A 22,052-nucleotide genomic window follows, 5' to 3' on the forward strand; every position below is an offset into this window, starting at 1 on the left:
ATTTCAATAACCAATATAGTATAATAGTTAATGAATTCACATATCACTACCATTTCAATAACCCATATAGTATAATAGTTAAATGAATTCACATATCACTACCATTTCAATAACCAATATAGTATAATAGTTAAATGAATTCACATATCACTACCATTTCAATAACCAATATAGTATAATAGTTAATGAATTCACATATCACTACCATTTTAATAACCCATATAGTATAATAGTTAAATGAATTCACATATCACTACCATTTCAATAACCAATATGGTATAATAGTTAAATGAATTCACATATCACTACCATTTCAATAACCAATATAGTATAATAGTTAAATGAATTCACATATCACTACCATTTCAATAACCAATATGGTATAATAGTTAATGAATTCACATATCACTACCATTTCAATAACCAATATAGTATAATAGTAAATGAATTCACATATCACTACCATTTCAATAACCCATATGGTATAATAGTTAATGAATTCACATATCACTACCATTTCAATAACCAATATGGTAAAATAGTTAATGAATTCACATATCACTACCATTTCAATAACCAATATGGTATAATAGTTAAATGAATTCACATATCACTACCATTTCAATAACCAATATAGTATAATAGTAAATGAATTCACATATCACTACCATTTCAATAACCAATATAGTATAATAGTTAATGAATTCACATATCACTACCATTTCAATAACCAATATAGTATAATAGTTAATGAATTCACATATCACTACCATTTCAATAACCCATATAGTATAATAGTTAATGAATTCACATATCACTACCATTTCAATAACCAATATGGTATAATAGTTAATGAATTCACATATCACTACCATTTCAATAACCAATATGGTATAATAGTTAATGAATTCACATATCACTACCATTTCAATAACCAATATAGTATAATAGTTAATGAATTCACATATCACTACCATTTCAATAACCCATATAGTATAATAGTTAATGAATTCACATATCACTACCATTTCAATAACCAATATGGTATAATAGTTAATGAATTCACATATCACTACCATTTCAATAACCAATATGGTATAATAGTTAATGAATTCACATATCACTACCATTTCAATAACCAATATGGTAAATAGTTAATGAATTCACATATCACTACCATTTCAATAACCAATATAGTATAATAGTTAATGAATTCACATATCACTACCATTTCAATAACCAATATAGTATAATAGTTAATGAATTCACATATCACTACCATTTCAATAACCAATATAGTATAATAGTTAATGAATTCACATATCACTACCATTTCAATAACCAATATAGTATAATAGTTAATGAATTCACATATCACTACCATTTCAATAACCAATATGGTATAATAGTTAATGAATTCACATATCACTACCATTTCAATAACCAATATAGTATAATAGTTAATGAATTCACATATCACTACCATTTCAATAACCAATATAGTATAATAGTTAAATGAATTCACATATCACTACCATTTCAATAACCAATATGGTATAATAGTTAATGAATTCACATATCACTACCATTTCAATAACCAATATGGTATAATAGTTAATGAATTCACATATCACTACCATTTCAATAACCAATATAGTATAATAGTTAATGAATTCACATATCACTACCATTTCAATAACCAATATGGTATAATAGTTAATGAATTCACATATCACTACCATTTCAATAACCAATATGGTATAATAGTTAATGAATTCACATATCACTACCATTTCAATAACCAATATGGTATAATAGTTAATGAATTCACATATCACTACCATTTCAATAACCAATATGGTATAATAGTTAAATGAATTCACATATCACTACCATTTCAATAACCAATATGGTATAATAGTTAATGAATTCACATATCACTACCATTTCAATAACCAATATGGTATAATAGTTAATGAATTCACATATCACTACCATTTCAATAACCAATATAGTATAATAGTTAATGAATTCACATATCACTACCATTTCAATAACCAATATGGTATAATAGTTAATGAATTCACATATCACTACCATTTCAATAACCAATATAGTATAATAGTTAATGAATTCACATATCACTACCATTTCAATAACCAATATAGTATAATAGTTAATGAATTCACATATCACTACCATTTCAATAACCAATATGGTATAATAGTTAATGAATTCACATATCACTACCATTTCAATAACCAATATAGTATAATAGTTAATGAATTCACATATCACTACCATTTCAATAACCAATATGGTATAATAGTTAATGAATTCACATATCACTACCATTTCAATAACCAATATAGTATAATAGTTAATGAATTCACATATCACTACCATTTCAATAACCAATATGGTATAATAGTTAATGAATTCACATATCACTACCATTTCAATAACCAATATAGTATAATAGTTAATGAATTCACATATCACTACCATTTCAATAACCAATATAGTATAATAGTTAATGAATTCACATATCACTACCATTTCAATAACCAATATAGTATAATAGTTAATGAATTCACATATCACTACCATTTCATGGTAAAAATAGCAATCACACCTAGGTAAAATCAAAACATCTCCTAAAAAAACATTTGAATATGTAGTTGTTGTTTTTTATTATGTATGAAAACTGGTGTAATTAATCCTTCCATCCCTGTATTCATAATGTCATACCCATCCACTTTTATTTTATGGAGTGAATTATTGTAAGATTACATGACAACCTCTGCCATGTTCGTACGAGACGAGAAGACATGAACGCACCATGCTCAAATTTCATGTGAAAAACATTTGTTGTATTGCATGTATTCGAAACAACGGCTTTGAATGTAATATGGTTGACATCATAGGATTTATTAAAATACAATATTATTATGATTGAATGATGCTTTGAGACACTAGCCTCCACAGATATCCAAAATGAATGGAAAAAATGGCATTAGCAGGCAATGTGTTGAACCACCCTCATAATCAGTAGCTTACCTCACCCAAATTCAAATGGTATAACCCAGCTGTAGACACCATGGGACTACCGTACTGTAAATGGCTGAATTAATGGTTAAAATGGCTTTTATTTTCACTTCAGACTAGTCATTTTTAAACCTATAGTGAATGTCCATGAAAAACAAAATTAATGTACTAGTTAAACACTGTGAATTTTTCTTTGTTTATAGTACATCAGAATACTTCAGTGGTATTCAGGTAAAATCTAGTTTTGAAGACACCCCTCCATACACACACAATAAACTATGTCTGTTAACCCTTATACTTCCAGCCCCTGGTATGTTTATGTTGACTAGACCAGATAAGTATTAATGGTCCAACCGATCTAATTAAGACCCAAGTCTCAATTCAAATTTAGTTACAAGGGAAATTACCAACATATATTATTCACCTGGGAAGTATTGCAACTTAGTCCCAATTGATGCAGATGTTTTTATTTTTTTCACAACAAATCTGCCATTTATGAAAAAAACATATGCTACTACAGCAAATCAATATATATTTTTTTTGTTTTTGTTTTTTTGCTACGTTTTTTTTCATATTGTCTTTGGTTTTGTTTGATAAAGAATATTTTAAAACAAATCTCAATGTAATTTTTTCTCTGGAAGTTGAATGGGTGACACATTAACCTTTTCACCACCAGTTCCCTCTTTTCATTACAAATTCACAAAATTGTCCCATTTATAGTCTGCACTTTCCTTCAGAAGATTGTGACAAAAATAGCCAAATTTTTTGAGTAAACACTTAAAATTGACTCAAATTTTTTTTGTTGGCTCCAAAATTAGAGTTCATTTTCAGAATTATTGAATGTAAGAAAATGCAGAAAAATTGAGCGAGAAAGTCTGGTGGTGTAATGATTAATCCATCAAAGACAATAATTTATCTTGAAAGATGTTAGAGTATTTGATTTTTTCTATAATTTCTTTAACTTTGAACCAATAATATGGGGGCAAACAATACTGCAGGGGCACCACATTTTGATATAAATTTGAACCAAGTACTGAAAGCAAAATTGTATTCTGACATCTACTCAAAACATCAAAGCTATGATATGAGAGAGAATTCATTTTTAGTATATGACATATTGAACTTTCATTTCTTTTTAACACTAACAGCTGCTCCCCGGAAATTCAATAGATTATCACTGTTTGACCAAACATCAAGTAGCTGTAAAAACTCATTCATCAATAAATCAGAAAAAAAAATATCAAAAGAATACATGTCCATTTTTAGGAAATTATAAAAACACAGTCAGTGGAATTGCCTCAGAGCTTCATTTATTGATTCTACATTCATATGGTTTGTAATAAATTGAGTCAAGATAGAAAGATTTTCCACCACAGCAGCCACATCTTGCTTTATCATGTTTTTTTGACTGAGGTAGAGGACTATGTTGTGCTTTTTATCTTAGAAGGTCTTTTCTGGAATATTGTGATCCATTCAACTAAATGACAAGAGAACTGTCCTCTACATTTTGGCAACTTGATAATTTGGGTATTGGTCATGTTTTGCGAGGACATTTTTCAAATTGTCTGATGGTTGGAACTCTTTATGTTTTACACCATTTTGCAGATGGTACGTACAGTTTGTATGTTCCAAAGGATCATCATTACATTGTGATTCTTTGGTGACATGTTTTCTCATTCTGTGTTACTTCTCTGAATCCACATGTTTTCTCATTCAGTGTTACTTCTCTGAAACCACTTGTTTACTCAATCAGTGTTACTTCTCTGAAACCACTTGTTTACTCATTCAGTGTTACTTCTCTGAAACCACTTGTTTACTCATTCAGTGTTACTTCTCTGAAACCACTTGTTTACTCATTCAGTGTTACTTCTCTGAAACCACTTGTTTTCTCATTCAGTGTTACTTCTCTGAAACCACTTGTTTACTCATTCAGTGTTACTTCTCTGAAACCACTTGTTTTCTCATTCAGTGTTACTTCTCTGAAACCACTTGTTTTCTCATTCAGTGTTACTTCTCTGAAACCACTTGTATTTGATTGATAGATACCAGTATAGTGCGTTCTGTAGAAAATCTCACATTTTGGGATGTATCAGCAGATACCACTGGGTGATTATCAAAAACAAAAACTAAAAATTTGCACCAAAAATTTTATCTGAGAAACACATGGCCACCAGCTGGCCATTTTGAATGTCAAAACAAAATGATCAGTAACACACAATGACATGAACAAACGTTGATTGTTGGTGTTTTTTGGAAAAAAATTGCCACCAGTTGGACAAGTGCCCAGAAAACAAAAATAAATACTAGTATACCATTTTGATGTTTCTTTGTATCAACTTTGAATCAAATCACCCAATGCATGTCTGAAATTTTATATTGGACAGACACACGCACGCACACACGAAACCCAAAACATAAGCCCCCTCTTCAGACAACCAAGAATAAACAACATCTTATTATATTGCCCCCTGCCTACCTACTCCATAGTTATTCAACCTCTAATAACACAGACCTATATAGTTGATGAGAAGACATTCTCCGCTTCGGGTTAGTACATCAAATTCGTAATTTTATTCCCAGTCAACATGTTATAATATCCAAATGTTGCTCTAAGACCTCATGTTACGTCAGAAACCTGTTATTTAATTTACAGTTACAAGTACTCTCCATTCAAATATGAAATATTAATATCTCATAAATAATCATAACAATAATGCCGCAATATAGACTGCCTACTTCAGTCATAAGTGAAAAATAGAAATGGTATATACGCTGTGCTGTATAAGTCTGATTTAATACGATGTAATAAATTGGCAGAATGATTGATTGATCAAAGTTAATAATGCTTGTCCTTAATAGACAGAAGAGAAACATTTATTTTGAATGTTTGAATGAGTATCAATTCCTTGATTACCATGGTAACATACTCACGTCATCATTTCTCTTCAAAAGTTCTAGTTCGGTGCACTTTATGATGAACTCGATTACAACTAACATGTAAAGCAGCAGGGTGATGAACCAAAAAAGGGGAAAGACAGAGAGAGAAGCTCAGAAAATGTCACAACCACAATGTACATTCATCAACGTATACTGTATGTATGTGCAATCATCACCCTATCTGATTTTAAAGTAATCTTAGAAAACTGCTCATCTACTGCTTCTTTTAAGATTCCTGAATGCCAGACTGTCTGGAACCATATCTATACTCAAATTCAGTACTTATTGTATCAATTATTGTTAAATAATTTTTTTATTTTTTCATGTATGACCAAATAAGTGACTGAAGAAAGTCATTCTACATCAATCACTACAATGTATAAGACACTACAAGACATAAATGTTACAATTCTGTCTTTTAAAAAAGAAATACACAACTTAGATATCATAAATAACTAAATAAATGTTTATATGTTTGATTGTATTGTATAAAAATATGAAATTTGATTAGGTTATCTCTAATTGGGTACATAGAACTCATGATAGATGATATATATATATTAATACACAGAATAGAATAATTTTGCTTAAATTAAATGTTATACATCAAAATGTTATTTTCTTTAAAATATTTCTTTGCACTTCCTCCTAAATTAGGACATTTAATATTATTAATACCCATTTTATTTCATGAGGCAAATTATTTAATGGCATTGGCAAAGACAGAACATATATTAAGTGTTGTAAGCGGATACATGTAAATTTAAAATGAAGTTTGCTGAAGTGTATTAACTAGGTGATTTACAATGAGCATGCATCAATTAAAAATAATTCTCATGACATTGACCTTTTCATCACCAGTTCCTTCTTTTCATCACAAATTCACAAAAGATTGGGACAAAAATATCCAAATTTGTTGAGTAAAAACTGAAACATGACTCAAATTTTGTCTGTTGGCTCCAAAATTTGGGCAAGAAAGTTTGGCGATGAAAATTTACAGTAAGATCATTGAGCATATTGTCTCTATGGTTATGGAATTATACAATCTAAAATTAATTGCATACATCTATTTTGAATAAATTGCATTGAATATAAGAATTGACTTTGGCACAACGGACCAAACATTTGTACAGTGATCATGCACCTTGGGGTACATCAATAATAATTTCACCTTTTTTAGATAGTGTTTCATTTATCAAAGCAAACTAAAATTGATTAGACAAACAGTATTCCAAATATTCTACAAATTTCACACAATTTAGTGTCGAAATGTTTTTGTTTTTTTTGAGATTCGGATACAACTACCGGTACCATATAATGGTATAAATCATGCAAATTTGTACTGGGACGTAACAGACTGGGCTCAGTAGAATGACCCTTTCTAAAGCTAGACTGAAAAACAACAAATAATTGGTTAAAATACACTGAATTGTCAACGTTAATATAAAAATTGATTTTAAGTGATATTCATGGATGAACTTACATATTTACTTGAATTGAAAGAATAGACCTCAGATGCTAAGTAATGGTTGCCAAAATCTCATTGAGAGGGAGAGAGTCACTTGACTCGTCTTTGCCCCCAAATAATGTCTTATTCTCATCTGTTATCACGTCCACAGTTCCTCTGACACATTCAACTACTGTATTTGAAATATAAGTGGAGTGAAAATATTTGACCGTCAAAAACAAGTCCTCACGACTATTTGCATCTTAGGTCTACTGAAAATGATACAGAAGTGTCTTAATCTTTGTCAATAATTGTGAATACTTTGCATCTATTATAGGGGAGAGACATTGAATTTGATCACAAGAACATTAACACAATTATGGTTGCCTTTGAACTAAATTTGAACTGAATAAGTGAGAGTATCTGCTTGACAGAGAAATTGGTAGTATGCATCAATTTAAAATCAAATCATGAAAATAAATGAGCCATCAGTAATACCCACCATGAGTAAAGACAACACCAATTTTAAATAAATTGGACAAGGCACAACATAGAAGTAGTTGATGACATGTTGAAAATATAAATGAGCCATCAGTAATACCCACCATGAGTAAAGACAACACCAATTTTAAATAAATTGGACAAGGCACAACATAGAAGTAGTTGATGACATGTTGAAAATATAAATGTATATGTAAACTTTTATGTTGTGTTTTTGTACAAACTTACAATAAAATTGGTCAAAGCAAATCCATATCTTTTTGTTGTTGTTGATTCATTGACCTGATTTGCTTACCATGGCTGTTCCACAGGATTATAAATAATCTCTGGTATATGGTAAAAACAACTAAATAGCCCTAAAAATGGAATCATCAAATGGGGATTTTTATTCATTTCCATTCATTGCACATCAGGTAAATGTATTCACAACACAGAGAAAAGACTTCCGAACAAAAAACATTAAATCTCATTTTAATATGAATTGTAAATTCAAACCTAAACTTGTCTAAACAAAACACCAAAATGATCCAGAAATTTGTTTATTTTTTTGCCTTGGGCTGCACATGAAATTGGCAAGACATATTTGACTGATGAGCTGGCAGTGTGCAGAGTTATGTCCATTTAAAACGCATGCTTACACACAATGGCAATGCAGAGCATTTACGTCATAATCTCTTTACAAATGCCAAACACAAATGAAAGCACATTTATCCATTCAATGGTTGTGCTTTTCGAAACATCCATACAATTATTCAGTACATTGGAGGGGGTGGGTGTTATTTAGTTTGTTGAAGATAAAAAACTGAGATGGAATACTGGGTAAAAAACAAAAAAAATACCTTCCGGTCTTAGGTCAAATTACTCCAAGGGTTGATAACTCACAAACATGATGTTTCCAGCTTTATTTTTAGATTTTCAAATCGACAGTCACCAGGAATAATTCGGCAAAACTTCAGGAAATTCTGGTGTCAAGAGCATTAGCCTTGTCTATTCTTGAGTGTATTGTAGTAGAGGTACACATGCGATCTTTAGCTCAATGTACACACTACTCAGAGTAATAAACCACTCTATTTAAAATTGACGCAAGTCGACTGAAGCATCGTCATCAAGCTGCCAGTCACATCACAGACTCAAGTGGTTTGAAAAAAAAAATACTGAATGATGAGAAGAAAATGCCACTGTAAGAATGTCACAAATACCTGGTTCTGACAGGCAATAATGTAAACACCAGACTACTTACAGACATAGCACACAATTGAAATAAAAAGGTCAATACTATAGTGACAAATGTGATGATTGAAACAAAACCCCGTCAAGTTCATGGACTGAGTTCCCCATTAAAATACAATTTAAGCTTTAGATGTCAGATTTAGTTTTTACCAAAAAAAAAAAAAAAAAAATCACAACATGGGGCATTTAAAGTACAGTGACGCACTTTGTCACCTGGTCATCGAAGAGAAATTGATTTCTCTTCTTTGAATTAAGGAGCATACACGACCTGCATATTAATTCATCTCAACCTTAAATTTATTATTTCTATTATCGCAATAAGACACTCTTATACAAAATAAATTACAAAGAAAGCTTTCCAAGTTCAAATTCTCATTTTATTTAGTAAATATAACATGATAATTAATTAATCATTCTATTCTATTACAAAATTTGGGAATGTCATACACAGAAATAATCGTCCATCTGTTTTTCGTCAAAATTTCTCAACCTACTTTATAAAGATATAAAAACAGTTTCCATGACAACCATTTAACATGCTTCCTCCTCAATAAAACTCTTCATCATCATTTTTGGATCCAGCTTTGGTGTTATTCATAACTTGGTCCTGTTTCCTGTACATGTCTGCAACCTGAAAATCAGAAAATAACACTAATTAAAAGGCCACTTAATGTTTTATCTCTCCTCGTTTAGGAAGGGGCACTCAATTTCATATTTAGTTTGTGGCTCACTTTAGGCACTTACTGAAGCACTGAAGCGTCCAAATACACGGTTGTTATTAGCTTCATAAATTATTCAGTTTATAAGAACACAATGTTGATAAAATCCACATTTTAATCACTGGATATCACTGATCTGGCTTTAAAAAGAAAAAAAGGATGTAAAAACAGTGGTGGATCACTTCCTGTAGATCAATCTGTTTTTGTATCTATATTCTGTGAAGGTACAATAGACAAACATGAATTGGGTCTTATATTTGTGATGAGACAGACGTCATCAATGGCGTAGGTGTCACCATGGTGACTGATAACTGATGTTATGGACACTTGCATACTTCAATTGTAGCTACTGTAACAAACAGATTTAATGTTGGACTCAACCATCCTGGGTAAGAGGGGGGTCCGACCAAACAAATCAAAGGGGAAAAGTGGGTCGCATTATTAAGTGATGGTGTTGGAGATGAATCTTTAGTCAATACAGAGGGCAGCCTTATCCTCCTTAAAATAACAGGATTTTAAAATAATCCATAACGACAGCCCACATCTTTACAATTGTTATCATGGCATACGTTAATATAAGCTGTCAAGAACAGAGAAGACATACAATTTTGGTTTCAACCCTGAGGCCTGGTTACAGACATAAACAAAACGTAATTTCTAAGATTTACAGTCAATGGCATTCCTATTCATGAGACTACTTAGAAAGGCTGAGCACCATACGTACTGTAAAATGTGTTAATTATTCACTGGGTTTTAATTCTGCTTATTTTGCTGACTAAAAAATGTGCTAAATTAAAACCCAGTGAATATGTAAAATGGAGCATAGAACACATTATCTAAATGAAATAAATGTGAATTCAAAATTCACTGAATATGCCCGAAATGTTAAATCAGTGAAAATTAGTCATTTTACACTTTAAAATTTCAAGCTTTAATATTAATACGCCAGGATTTGTATAAATCACATGTATATTGAACCTCACACTATTGTCATGTGTAATCAGTTAACCTTACACTATTGTCATGTGTAATCAGTTAACCTTACACTATTGTCATGTGTAATCAGTTAACCTCACACTGTTGTCATGTGTAATCAGTTAACCTCACACTTCTATCATGTGTAATCAGTTAACCTCACACTACTGTCATGTGTAATCAGTTAACCTCACACTATTGTCATGTGTAATCAGTTAACCTCACACTATTGTCATGTGTAATCAGTTAACCTCACACTATTGTCATGCATAATCAGTTAACCTCACACTATTGTCATGTGTAATCAGTTAACCTCACACTTCTATCATGTGTAATCAGTTAACCTCACACTACTGTCATGTGTAATCAGTTAACCTCACACTATTGTCATGTGTAATCAGTTAACCTCACATTATTGTCATGTGTAATCAGTTAACCTCACACTATTGTCATGCATAATCAGTTAACCTCACACTATTGTCATGTGTAATCAGTTAACCTCACACTACTGTCATGTGTAATCAGTTAACCTCACACTATTGTCATGTGTAATCAGTTAACCTCACACTATTGTCATGTGTAATCAGTTAACCTCACACTATTGTCATGTGTAATCAGTTAACCTCACACTATTGTCATGTGTAATCAGTTAACCTCACACTATTGTCATGTGTAATCAGTTAACCTCACACTATTGTCATGTGTAATCAGTTAACCTCACACTATTGTCATGCATAATCAGTTAACCTCACACTATTGTCATGTGTAATCAGTTAACCTCACACTTCTATCATGTGTAATCAGTTAACCTCACACTACTGTCATGTGTAATCAGTTAACCTCACACTATTGTCATGTGTAATCAGTTAACCTCACATTATTGTCATGTGTAATCAGTTAACCTCACACTATTGTCATGCATAATCAGTTAACCTCACACTATTGTCATGTGTAATCAGTTAACCTCACACTACTGTCATGTGTAATCAGTTAACCTCACACTATTGTCATGTGTAATCAGTTAACCTCACACTATTGTCATGTGTAATCAGTTAACCTCACACTATTGTCATGTGTAATCAGTTAACCTCAGACTACTGTCATGTGTAATCAGTTAACCTCACACTATTGTCATGTGTAATCAGTTAACCTCACACTGTTGTCATGTGTAATCAGTTAACCTCACACTATTGTCATGTGTAATCAGTTAACCTCAGACTACTGTCATGTGTAATCAGTTAACCTCACACTATTGTCATGTGTAATCAGTTAACCTCACACTGTTGTCATGTGTAATCAGTTAACCTCACACTATTGTCATGTGTAATCAGTTAACCTCACACTTTTATCATGTGTAATCAGTTAACCTCACACTATTGTCATGTGTAATCAGTTAACCTCACACTATTGTCATGTGTAATCAGTTAACCTTACACTATTGTCATGTGTAATCAGTTAACCTCACACTACTGTCATGTGTAATCACTTAACCTCACACTTCTATCATGTGTAATCAGTTAACCTCACACTATTGTCATGTGTAATCAGTTAACCTCACACTGTTGTCATGTGTAATCAGTTAACCTCACACTTCTATCATGTGTAATCAGTTAACCTCACATTATTGTCATGTGTAATCAGTTAACCTCACTATTGTCATGCATAATCAGTTAACCTCACACTATTGTCATGTGTAATCAGTTAACCTCACACTACTGTCATGTGTAATCAGTTAACCTCACACTATTGTCATGTGTAATCAGTTAACCTCACACTGTTGTCATGTGTAATCAGTTAACCTCACACTATTGTCATGTGTAATCAGTTAACCTCAGACTACTGTCATGTGTAATCAGTTAACCTCACACTATTGTCATGTGTAATCAGTTAACCTCACACTGTTGTCATGTGTAATCAGTTAACCTCACACTATTGTCATGTGTAATCAGTTAACCTCACACTATTGTCATGTGTAATCAGTTAACCTCACACTGTTGTCATGTGTAATCAGTTAACCTCACACTATTGTCATGTGTAATCAGTTAACCTCAGACTACTGTCATGTGTAATCAGTTAACCTCACACTATTGTCATGTGTAATCAGTTAACCTCACACTGTTGTCATGTGTAATCAGTTAACCTCACACTATTGTCATGTGTAATCAGTTAACCTCACACTTTTATCATGCGTAATCAGTTAACCTCACACTATTGTCATGTGTAATCAGTTAACCTTACACTATTGTCATGTGTAATCAGTTAACCTTACACTATTGTCATGTGTAATCAGTTAACCTCACACTGTTGTCATGTGTAATCAGTTAACCTCACACTTCTATCATGTGTAATCAGTTAACCTCGCACTACTGTCATGTGTAATCAGTTAACCTCACACTATTGTCATGTGTAATCAGTTAACCTCACATTATTATCATGTGTAATCAGTTAACCTCACACTATTGTCATGCATAATCAGTTAACCTCACACTATTGTCATGTGTAATCAGTTAACCTCACACTACTGTCATGTGTAATCAGTTAACCTCACACTGTTGTCATGTGTAATCAGTTAACCTCACACTATTGTCATGTGTAATCAGTTAACCTCACACTGTTGTCATGTGTAATCAGTTAACCTCACACTATTGTCATGTGTAATCAGTTAACCTCAGACTACTGTCATGTGTAATCAGTTAACCTCACACTATTGTCATGTGTAATCAGTTAACCTCACACTGTTGTCATGTGTAATCAGTTAACCTCACTATTATCATGTGTAATCAGTTAACCTCACACTTTTATCATGTGTAATCAGTTAACCTCACACTATTGTCATGTGTATTCAGTTAACCTCACACTTCTATCATGTGTAATCAGTTAACCTTACTTTGTCATGTGTAATCAATGAACCTCACACTTTTATCCTGCATTTTTTTTACCACAATTAACAAGGTAGCAGTGGTTGTTGGTCTCACTCATCAAAATATAGTAGTCTTATATCAACTTCACCATCGTTAACAGCATTTTGTGCCACTTTTTTTTTCCATTGAGTTGTGGAAAAGTGCAATGGTAGTCAATTATTTTTTTTATAAAAAGCATGCCATGTGTTGTTGAAAATAAACCACCAGCATGTTTACAAGGGACTGAGCAGGAAATGTACATGACCACATTCAGAGATGAAATATCCACCCACACCTAGCATTCATAATTTTCATCGACAAGATTTAAAAAAAATATAAACTGAGTAAGAAATATGAAAACATAATAATCAATCATTTGAATACTGTCCTTGAGCACTTCAATGAAATGTACAATAAACCACCTTCTTGGTTCAGTGTACCATCATAAGATCAGTGAGCAACATACGTCAACGAATAAGCCTGATTAATCCAGCAAAATGGCAGGAAGTGGTGGATTAAATCGGATAATTTTGGATTCTCTCCATGTAAGCACCACAAGAGGGCGTGTTATGACAGGAAACTGCTGCATGTACTGCTATACCGTAACATCACATGACAGTTAAGTAGGGTTAAATTTACTACCACTTATAGAAAACATATGTGTGCAGTAATTTTTGGAAATATAAAGCTATATCAAAATGTCTATTGACTGGCTTATTATTTCATATCTTGTTTTTAATCAAATATCTCAAATTTAACCAAAATCTATGATGCTATCCATAATATATATGTGTGTGTATGTATGGGGAGGGAGGGTGTAAGTGGGGTGGGGGTTGTGTTGAGATGATGAGCTTTGTTGTTGGTGTGAGAGAAAACATTTTGATTTTTTTTTACAAAATAGTTGATGACACCATACGGGTGATGTTTTTCATGCTACTGGTATTACCTGTTTTAACATGATAAAACCTTTTTATGAAAAACTCAACTTTCTATCTTTCTCTTATTTACAATTTTTTATCAAAACATGAAGGTAATATAAAAGTATGTCTATTTCATCTAAAATTAACAAATAAATTATAGAAAAATACATAAAATATACAAAAAGTAGCACCAAAATATAGGTGGAAAAAATCCAGGAAATTAAAGAGTTAATATGTACAAATGACATACAAATACTCTCTGAAGGATTTCTAATATGAATAACTAGGATTAATGGACCCTATTAACATTTGTCAACGATTATCAGAAGCCAGGATACGGATAATCACAGTTGATTTAAGACTGCTTTCATCATTCATTTCCAAAATGCACATGTTCAAATTAAATCCCTTCCTACAGATATTATGATGTATTCTCCAGACTTTAAAAATACTCAGGAGACAGAGAGTCTTAAGTAGGATGTGTCAAAGCTAAATAAACAACATTATTTATTCAGTTGGGTATCCAATGTCTGTCACTATATACCTGTCCCTCCAGGGCCTAAAATGATATGTACCTTGAAACAAAAAGATAATCGGCAGTGTCCTTGAGATGAGATACAGCTATAAAATGACAACCAGATCTGGTTTTTAGTCAAAATGAGTTGTACTAAAACTAAAACAAAGGTATAGTCACTAGATGCCACCCCCACAAGACACAATACAAGATGCCTTACCATCCCACAATGCATCAATTCAGTATATCCCTACCCATAATACATCATTTTATCATCAATTACCCACAATGCACCAATGTATTCAGCATATCAATTACCCACAATGTATCATTTTTAAGTATACCAATTACCCACAATGCACCAACATATTCAGCATATCAATTACCCACAATGCACCAATTTATTCAGCATATCAATTACCCACAATGCACCAATTTATCAGGCACATCAATTACCCACAATGCACCAATTTATCAGGCACATCAATTACCCACAATGCACCAATTTATTCAGCATATCAATTACCCACAATGCACCAATGTATTCAGCATATCAATTACCAACAATGTACCAATTTATTCAGCATATCAATTACCCACAATGCACCAATGTATTCAGCATATCAATTACCCACAATGCACCAATTTATTTAGCATATCAATTACCCACAATGCACCAATGTATTCAGCATATCAATTACCCACAATGCACCAATGTATTCAGCATATCAATTACCCACAATGCACCAATGTATTCAGCATATCAATTACCCACAATGCACCAATGTATTCAGCATATCAATTACCCACAATGCACCAATTTATTCAGCATATCAATTACCTACAATGCACCAATTTATCCAGCATATCAATTACCCACAATGCACCAATTCATTCAGCATATCAATTACCCACAATGCATTCAGCATATCAATTACCCAGAATGCACCATTTTATTTAGCATATCAATTACCCAAAACGAACCAATTTATTCAGCATATCAATTACCCACAATGCACTAATTTATTCAGCATATCAATTATCCACAATGCACCAATTTATCAAGCACAATAATTACCCACAATGCACCAATTTATTCAGCATATTACTGACCCACAATGCACCAATTTATCAAGCACATCAATTACCAACAATGCACCAATTTATCAAGCACAATAATTACCCACAATGCACCAATTTATTCAGCATATTACTGACCCACAATGAACCAATTTATCAAGCAGATCAATTACCCACAATGCACCAATTTATCAAGCACAATAATTACCCACAATGCACCAATTTATTTAGCATATTACTGACCCACAATGAACCAATTTATCAAGCACATCAATTATTACCCACAATGCACCAATTTATTCAGTACAATAATTACCCACAATGCACCAATTTATTCAGCATATTACTGTCCCACAATGAACCAATTTATCAAGCACACCAATTACCCACAATGCACCAATTTATTCAGCATATCACTGACCCACAATGCACCAACTTATCAAGCATATCACTGACCCACAATGCACAATTATTCATCACTTTGACCCCACAATGAACCCTTATTCAGCACTACAAATTGCTTTCCACAGCTTTTTTGTAACCATATGTCTCTACCACCATGTCAAATAGTTGTTCTCCGAGCCAACATAATTCTCGTTCAAAGTATTTTTTTTAATAAAAAGGAAATCACCACAAAAAATAATGACCTGTAGTTAAGGTGAATTAACGCCCACACACAATATGTTAAATGGACGATGCATTTTAATGTTTCAACGCAGGCGGCATACACCCACAGTATCATTATCATTTACAATAAGGTGATCACCTCAAATATTCTTTCCATGTAGCAACCAGGTCTTCCACCTGCCATTAACATCACTATTTTCCACAACTAGATGAACCGAATGTGCTTCTGTGTTTTGATTTATTGCTGACTACGCAAATTAATTGAGATGACTAATTAAAAACTAACGTAAAGATTTTCTGATCCAGTGTTGTTTATTGTATTTTTAATCTTGTATTGAAATGATACAGAAAATAGCTGATAACAGTTATCATATTATAACAAGTCAGGGTCTTTGTGCTCATCATATTAAAGCAGAGGGGTTGTCGTGAGCGTGTCCTTGAAACTTGAGTCCCAAGTGGCGTATACAACAGATTGTTTATTCACATCAAATTCGAACACTTGTTGCGTGACGACCCCACCTGTTTCAAGACATAGCAAAGAAAAACAACGATCAAAAGTGAAAGCATGTCCAAGTTATCACATTTTAAACAAACAAGATGGCCACCAGTTGGTGAATTGAATTGAATTGACATGTATCCATTTATGACATGCTAAATATCAATGAAAATGATACATGGGTGACAGAGATAGAGTAATATGGCCAAAAATAAAAACAGCCCTTATTATGATTATGAAACAAACTGACATGTATGATGTATGTGCCAAATACAAATGAAAATGGTACATAAATCTTGGAAATATAGTGGTAAGGCCAAAAAGTCAGATGGCTGTCAATCGACCATCCTTGATCTGATTTTGAAACAAATTGTCCTGGACATGTATCCTAACATGTATAAAGTATGTGCCAAACTTGAATGAAAACTGACAAAGCATGTCCAAGATACCACATATAAAAACAAAACAAGATGCCTGCCAGTTGGCCATCTTTGATCCAATTGTGAAATAAATCGTCACGGACATGAATCCTAACATGTATAATCTATGTACCAAGTTTGAATGAAAACTGACAAAGCATGTAAAAAATACGACATTTTCAAAAACCATATGGCTGCCAGTCGGCCATTTTGAATTGAATTGCTAAACGACTACATGTGCATATGTCCCACATAAAGTACTATGTACATGCAAAGAATGAACAGAATCGGTCCAAAGGATTCTGAAATATGACTCTGGACGGACTGACGCACGAACGGACAGAAGCACTGACGGACTCGCGAACAGTCGAAGGACATTTATTCTAACATGTATATTCAATGTACCAAATTTGAATGAACACTGACAAAGCATGTTCAAAATACAACATTTTCAAAAAACAAAATGGCTTCCAGTCAGCCATTTTGAATCGAATCGTTAAACCACTGCATGTGCATATGTCCCACATAAAGTACATGCAAAGAATGAACGGAATCGGTCCAAAGGATTCTTAAATATGACTCTGGACGGATTGACGCACGAACGGACTGAAGCACTGACGGACTCGCGAACAGTCGAAGGACATTTATTCTAACATGTATATTCTATGTACCAAATTTGAATGAAAACTGACAAAGCTTGTTCAAAATACAACATTTTCAAAAAACAAAATGGCTTCCAGTCAGCCATTTTGAATCGAATCGTTAAACTACTGCATGTGCATATGTCCCACATAAAGTACATGCAAAGAATGAACGGAATCAGTCCAAAGGATTCTGAGATATGACTCCGGACGGACGGTCGGAGACCGAACGGGGACTAATTATCAGTAAATAATTAGGTACATCTGTGGCTAAATTAGTCAATGATCAAGTATACAATAAATGTAACTTTTTCGTTTGTGTTTGCAAATTATTATCAGACATTTCTATACACAAGTAGCTACAATGTACCTAGTTTTAATTCATTGTAGCAAACCATGCTAATAGGAGTCAACTAGTATGCAAATTACTTATTAACATATGCAGATTAATTCCAAATTAGTTTAAGTCGTTCATCTACACAAACAATATACATGTACCAAATTTTAATTTTAATAACTTGAGCAAAATGTTAGGGTAACCATGCTGAGATGAGTTAATTTGTATGCAAATTAGCTAATTAACATAAAAAGATTAATTATTAAGTATTATTAGATATTTAACAACATAAACAGTATCCATGTACCAAGTTTTATCTCATTTGAGAAAACTATTAGGATATCAACAAAACAAGCTGAAAGCAGTTAATTAGTATGCAAATTATTTAATTAATATGCACAGACAGTTACCTCTCTTATGTATAGTAATGCAGTTTTACGAGTTTTTGACAATTCAGTCACACAAATACATATTTACATAGTATAAATTATAATTCATATAACTAACTATTTTCACATCTAGTATTAATTCCACTAAGTCATGTGACCAAAGGGTCACTAATTTATACTCTTGTTGGCATTTCTATAAAGATCCATTGATGACAGTAAATGTCAGAAAAACAGGAAGCATTTATCAATGAAATTGTGAAAGCGGAATTCCCACGCCCACTCAGAGTCAGATATTTGATGAATTTACCTGACTGGCTGATGTCGCTTCTTCTGGTTTTTTGTCATCACGTATACGTAGAAATCGAGGAAATCTGAGTGAAATTCCTTTCTCTGGGTCTACCTGGTATTTAAAAAAAACAAAAAATAATTCTGATTACTAGTAAATGACATTTCCCTTTTAGCTGAAAAAAATCACTATTTTTAGAATTTTAAAAATTGACATGTATTTTGGTTGTAACATTTTAATTGTTATACTGAACTCAATCCCTAAATGTTTGCAAAACAAACAGGAATGATGAAATTTAGTAAATCATTAATAATATTTCACACATTCAGAATATCATACCAAGATTACGCAACAAAAGAGCAAAAAAAATCACAAAATAAGGAATTAGATACAATTTGTTGGTGAACAGCAAGTTACAAATAATTAAAACCAGATACACGAAAGTTGAAATCAAAGAAAGCTTAGAAAGAACTCCTGTGTGCTGAGAGTATTTGAGACAAACTAATAATTAATTAGTCTTTCAAACAATGTCGCAGACCATCAATGTACCAGATTTCATTGAAATGTGATTAGAACTGGAAATATCCATGGAAAAGCAAAAAAGTCACTAATTATGCAAATTAGGTAATTAATATGCATGGATATTACTAAAATCTTATCAGGTCTGTGCATTAATAGTACTTGATTAGTACTTGAGATATCAGTAGAAAAGCTGAAAATTAACTAATCATTAAGCAAATTAGATAATTAGTATGCACATATTTCAGATGGATACACACACGTACAGACACAACAACTGCAAAGACTTATGTGCTTCGGGAGTCAAAAACTCATTATCCAAAACCAGGTACAACAAAGTCAGAAATGGACTCATCATTTTAACCCCTTGACCTGGAGTTAGCATGTTCGCCTTGCATCACGGAGGTTCCTGGTTCAAAACCTGGAGCCAACTGTTGACTCAGATATGGGTCCAGCCTGCCCTGCCCTGTATTAATTTTGGGAGACTGGCTTGCACACATGCACTTTGGTCAAATAAGCAGTCTGTCAGCTGATATACCTCCACTGTATAGTTGAAAATACTACTGGACCGCGTTAGCGCCCATGTCTGCCCGGTCAAGCGCCCACCCCCCACTTTTACACAATTTTTATATTCGAAATCACATTCAACAAAGCGCCCACTCCTTCAAAATGCCACTAATTTAAAACTTAACGAATACTGGTAATCATTGACCTCTGAGAATATGTTGTGAATGCGTAGACCACGGTAACCGTGCATAAACTACGCTTCGACAATGACCTGTTAATAAAAGTAAAATGCGGTAAATATTTCACGTCATATTGAGATATTTCACGTCATATTGAGATATTTCATGCCATATTCAGTTTACCTATCAAAAATTGCTAATTACCCTTTTTTTTGAAAAAACCATGTCGTTTATTTGCCGAAATCAATTCCAAAAGATCATACATCGACAGAGACAATTCACTTCCATTACTGCAGGTCAAATCATGCAAATACATCATGGCGGAAAGTGCTTTTCATCGAGAGTTTGCGTACGATCCAACACATTTGTCAAGTGGGGATAATGATGAAGATTTTGACTTCAACTGTGTTCCAACAGACTCTAATATTTTTAATCTAATGTAATGAAATGTACACATTTTTTGTGATCATTTCTGTTTCTTTATTTTCAAAGTCAATGACGACGCAACTAATTTCGTAATTTGATTTACCTTCAAAGACGTAATATCTGCCTCAAAGTGTCACATGATGAATTAAAATTGTCATTTGCACTCTTTTCTGAGGAGGGTGCCCAGGTAAGCACCCACCCCTAAAAAATCATGATTTTCTGAGTTGAGGACCCTTGGCGCTAACACGGTCCAGTACGGTAACATTTTCAGCAAAAATATTCACTAAAATTAGAAAATTAAACTTATCAAAACGAAATATATAAGAGGTCCACTCAATGTGTCTACATATATAAAATCACAAAGTAATTGGGCCAACCATTTTAAAGAAGAAGTCGAAAAAGAGAATTTTTTACCAAAAATATTCAATAAAAATTAGTACCAGTAGATTGAATGTATCATCCCAAAATGAACAAATCTGACTAAGGCCCACTCAAATAGCACTTTTGACCAATAATGACAAAATATTTATTAAATTTAGAGATTTGAAGATATCTTCACAAAATGAACAAACCTAAGAGGGGTCCACTCAAAGTATATTATTATCATTAATATTATTAGCAGCGCTCAGTATACTAAGTCAGGGTAGAAAGCAGTAACTTCAATGTCCAGAAATGTCACCTGACACGTGAATATTTAAAAAAAAAAAATTATCCTTTATCCTTGAATCTACAACTTTCCCCCAACAAATATTCTTGAAGTATTTTTTTCAAAATAATTTAGTACCTGCATTATTTTATCCAGGGTTATTTTTTAAAGGATGACAAATTTTGACTTGGCTGGTCAAAGTATTAACTGATAATAAGTGGTAAATCTTAGGTGAAACCATGAATTGGATTTATTAATTGTTTTCCGGGGGTGAGTATGTATGTGTCCTGTTTAAAATGTAACAGCTGC

General features: G+C 32.6%; 2 protein-coding genes across 2 annotated transcripts in view; one reads left to right on the top strand and one right to left on the bottom strand.

Annotated features, from left to right (window-relative positions):
- Positions 1-22,052, top strand: part of LOC146739225 (uncharacterized) — a 121,861-nt gene that overhangs the window by 98,277 nt on the left and 1,532 nt on the right. The gene's annotated exons all lie outside the window — the stretch shown is intronic.
- Positions 9,519-22,052, bottom strand: part of LOC100374777 (DNA ligase 1-like) — a 53,282-nt gene continuing 40,748 nt past the window's right edge. Inside the window, exons 21-22 of the mRNA XM_085502021.1 lie at positions 19,488-19,580; positions 9,519-9,794 (exon numbers count right to left, since the gene is read on the bottom strand). Coding sequence (XP_085358147.1) covers positions 9,711-9,794; positions 19,488-19,580 — 177 coding nt within the window. The 3' untranslated portion in view covers positions 9,519-9,710. The remainder of the gene's footprint in view (positions 9,795-19,487; positions 19,581-22,052) is intronic.

The sequence above is a fragment of the Saccoglossus kowalevskii genome, chromosome 8, assembly GCF_978046115.1.
Source record: "Saccoglossus kowalevskii chromosome 8, keSacKowa6.1, whole genome shotgun sequence".
Taxonomy (NCBI): domain Eukaryota; kingdom Metazoa; phylum Hemichordata; class Enteropneusta; family Harrimaniidae; genus Saccoglossus; species Saccoglossus kowalevskii.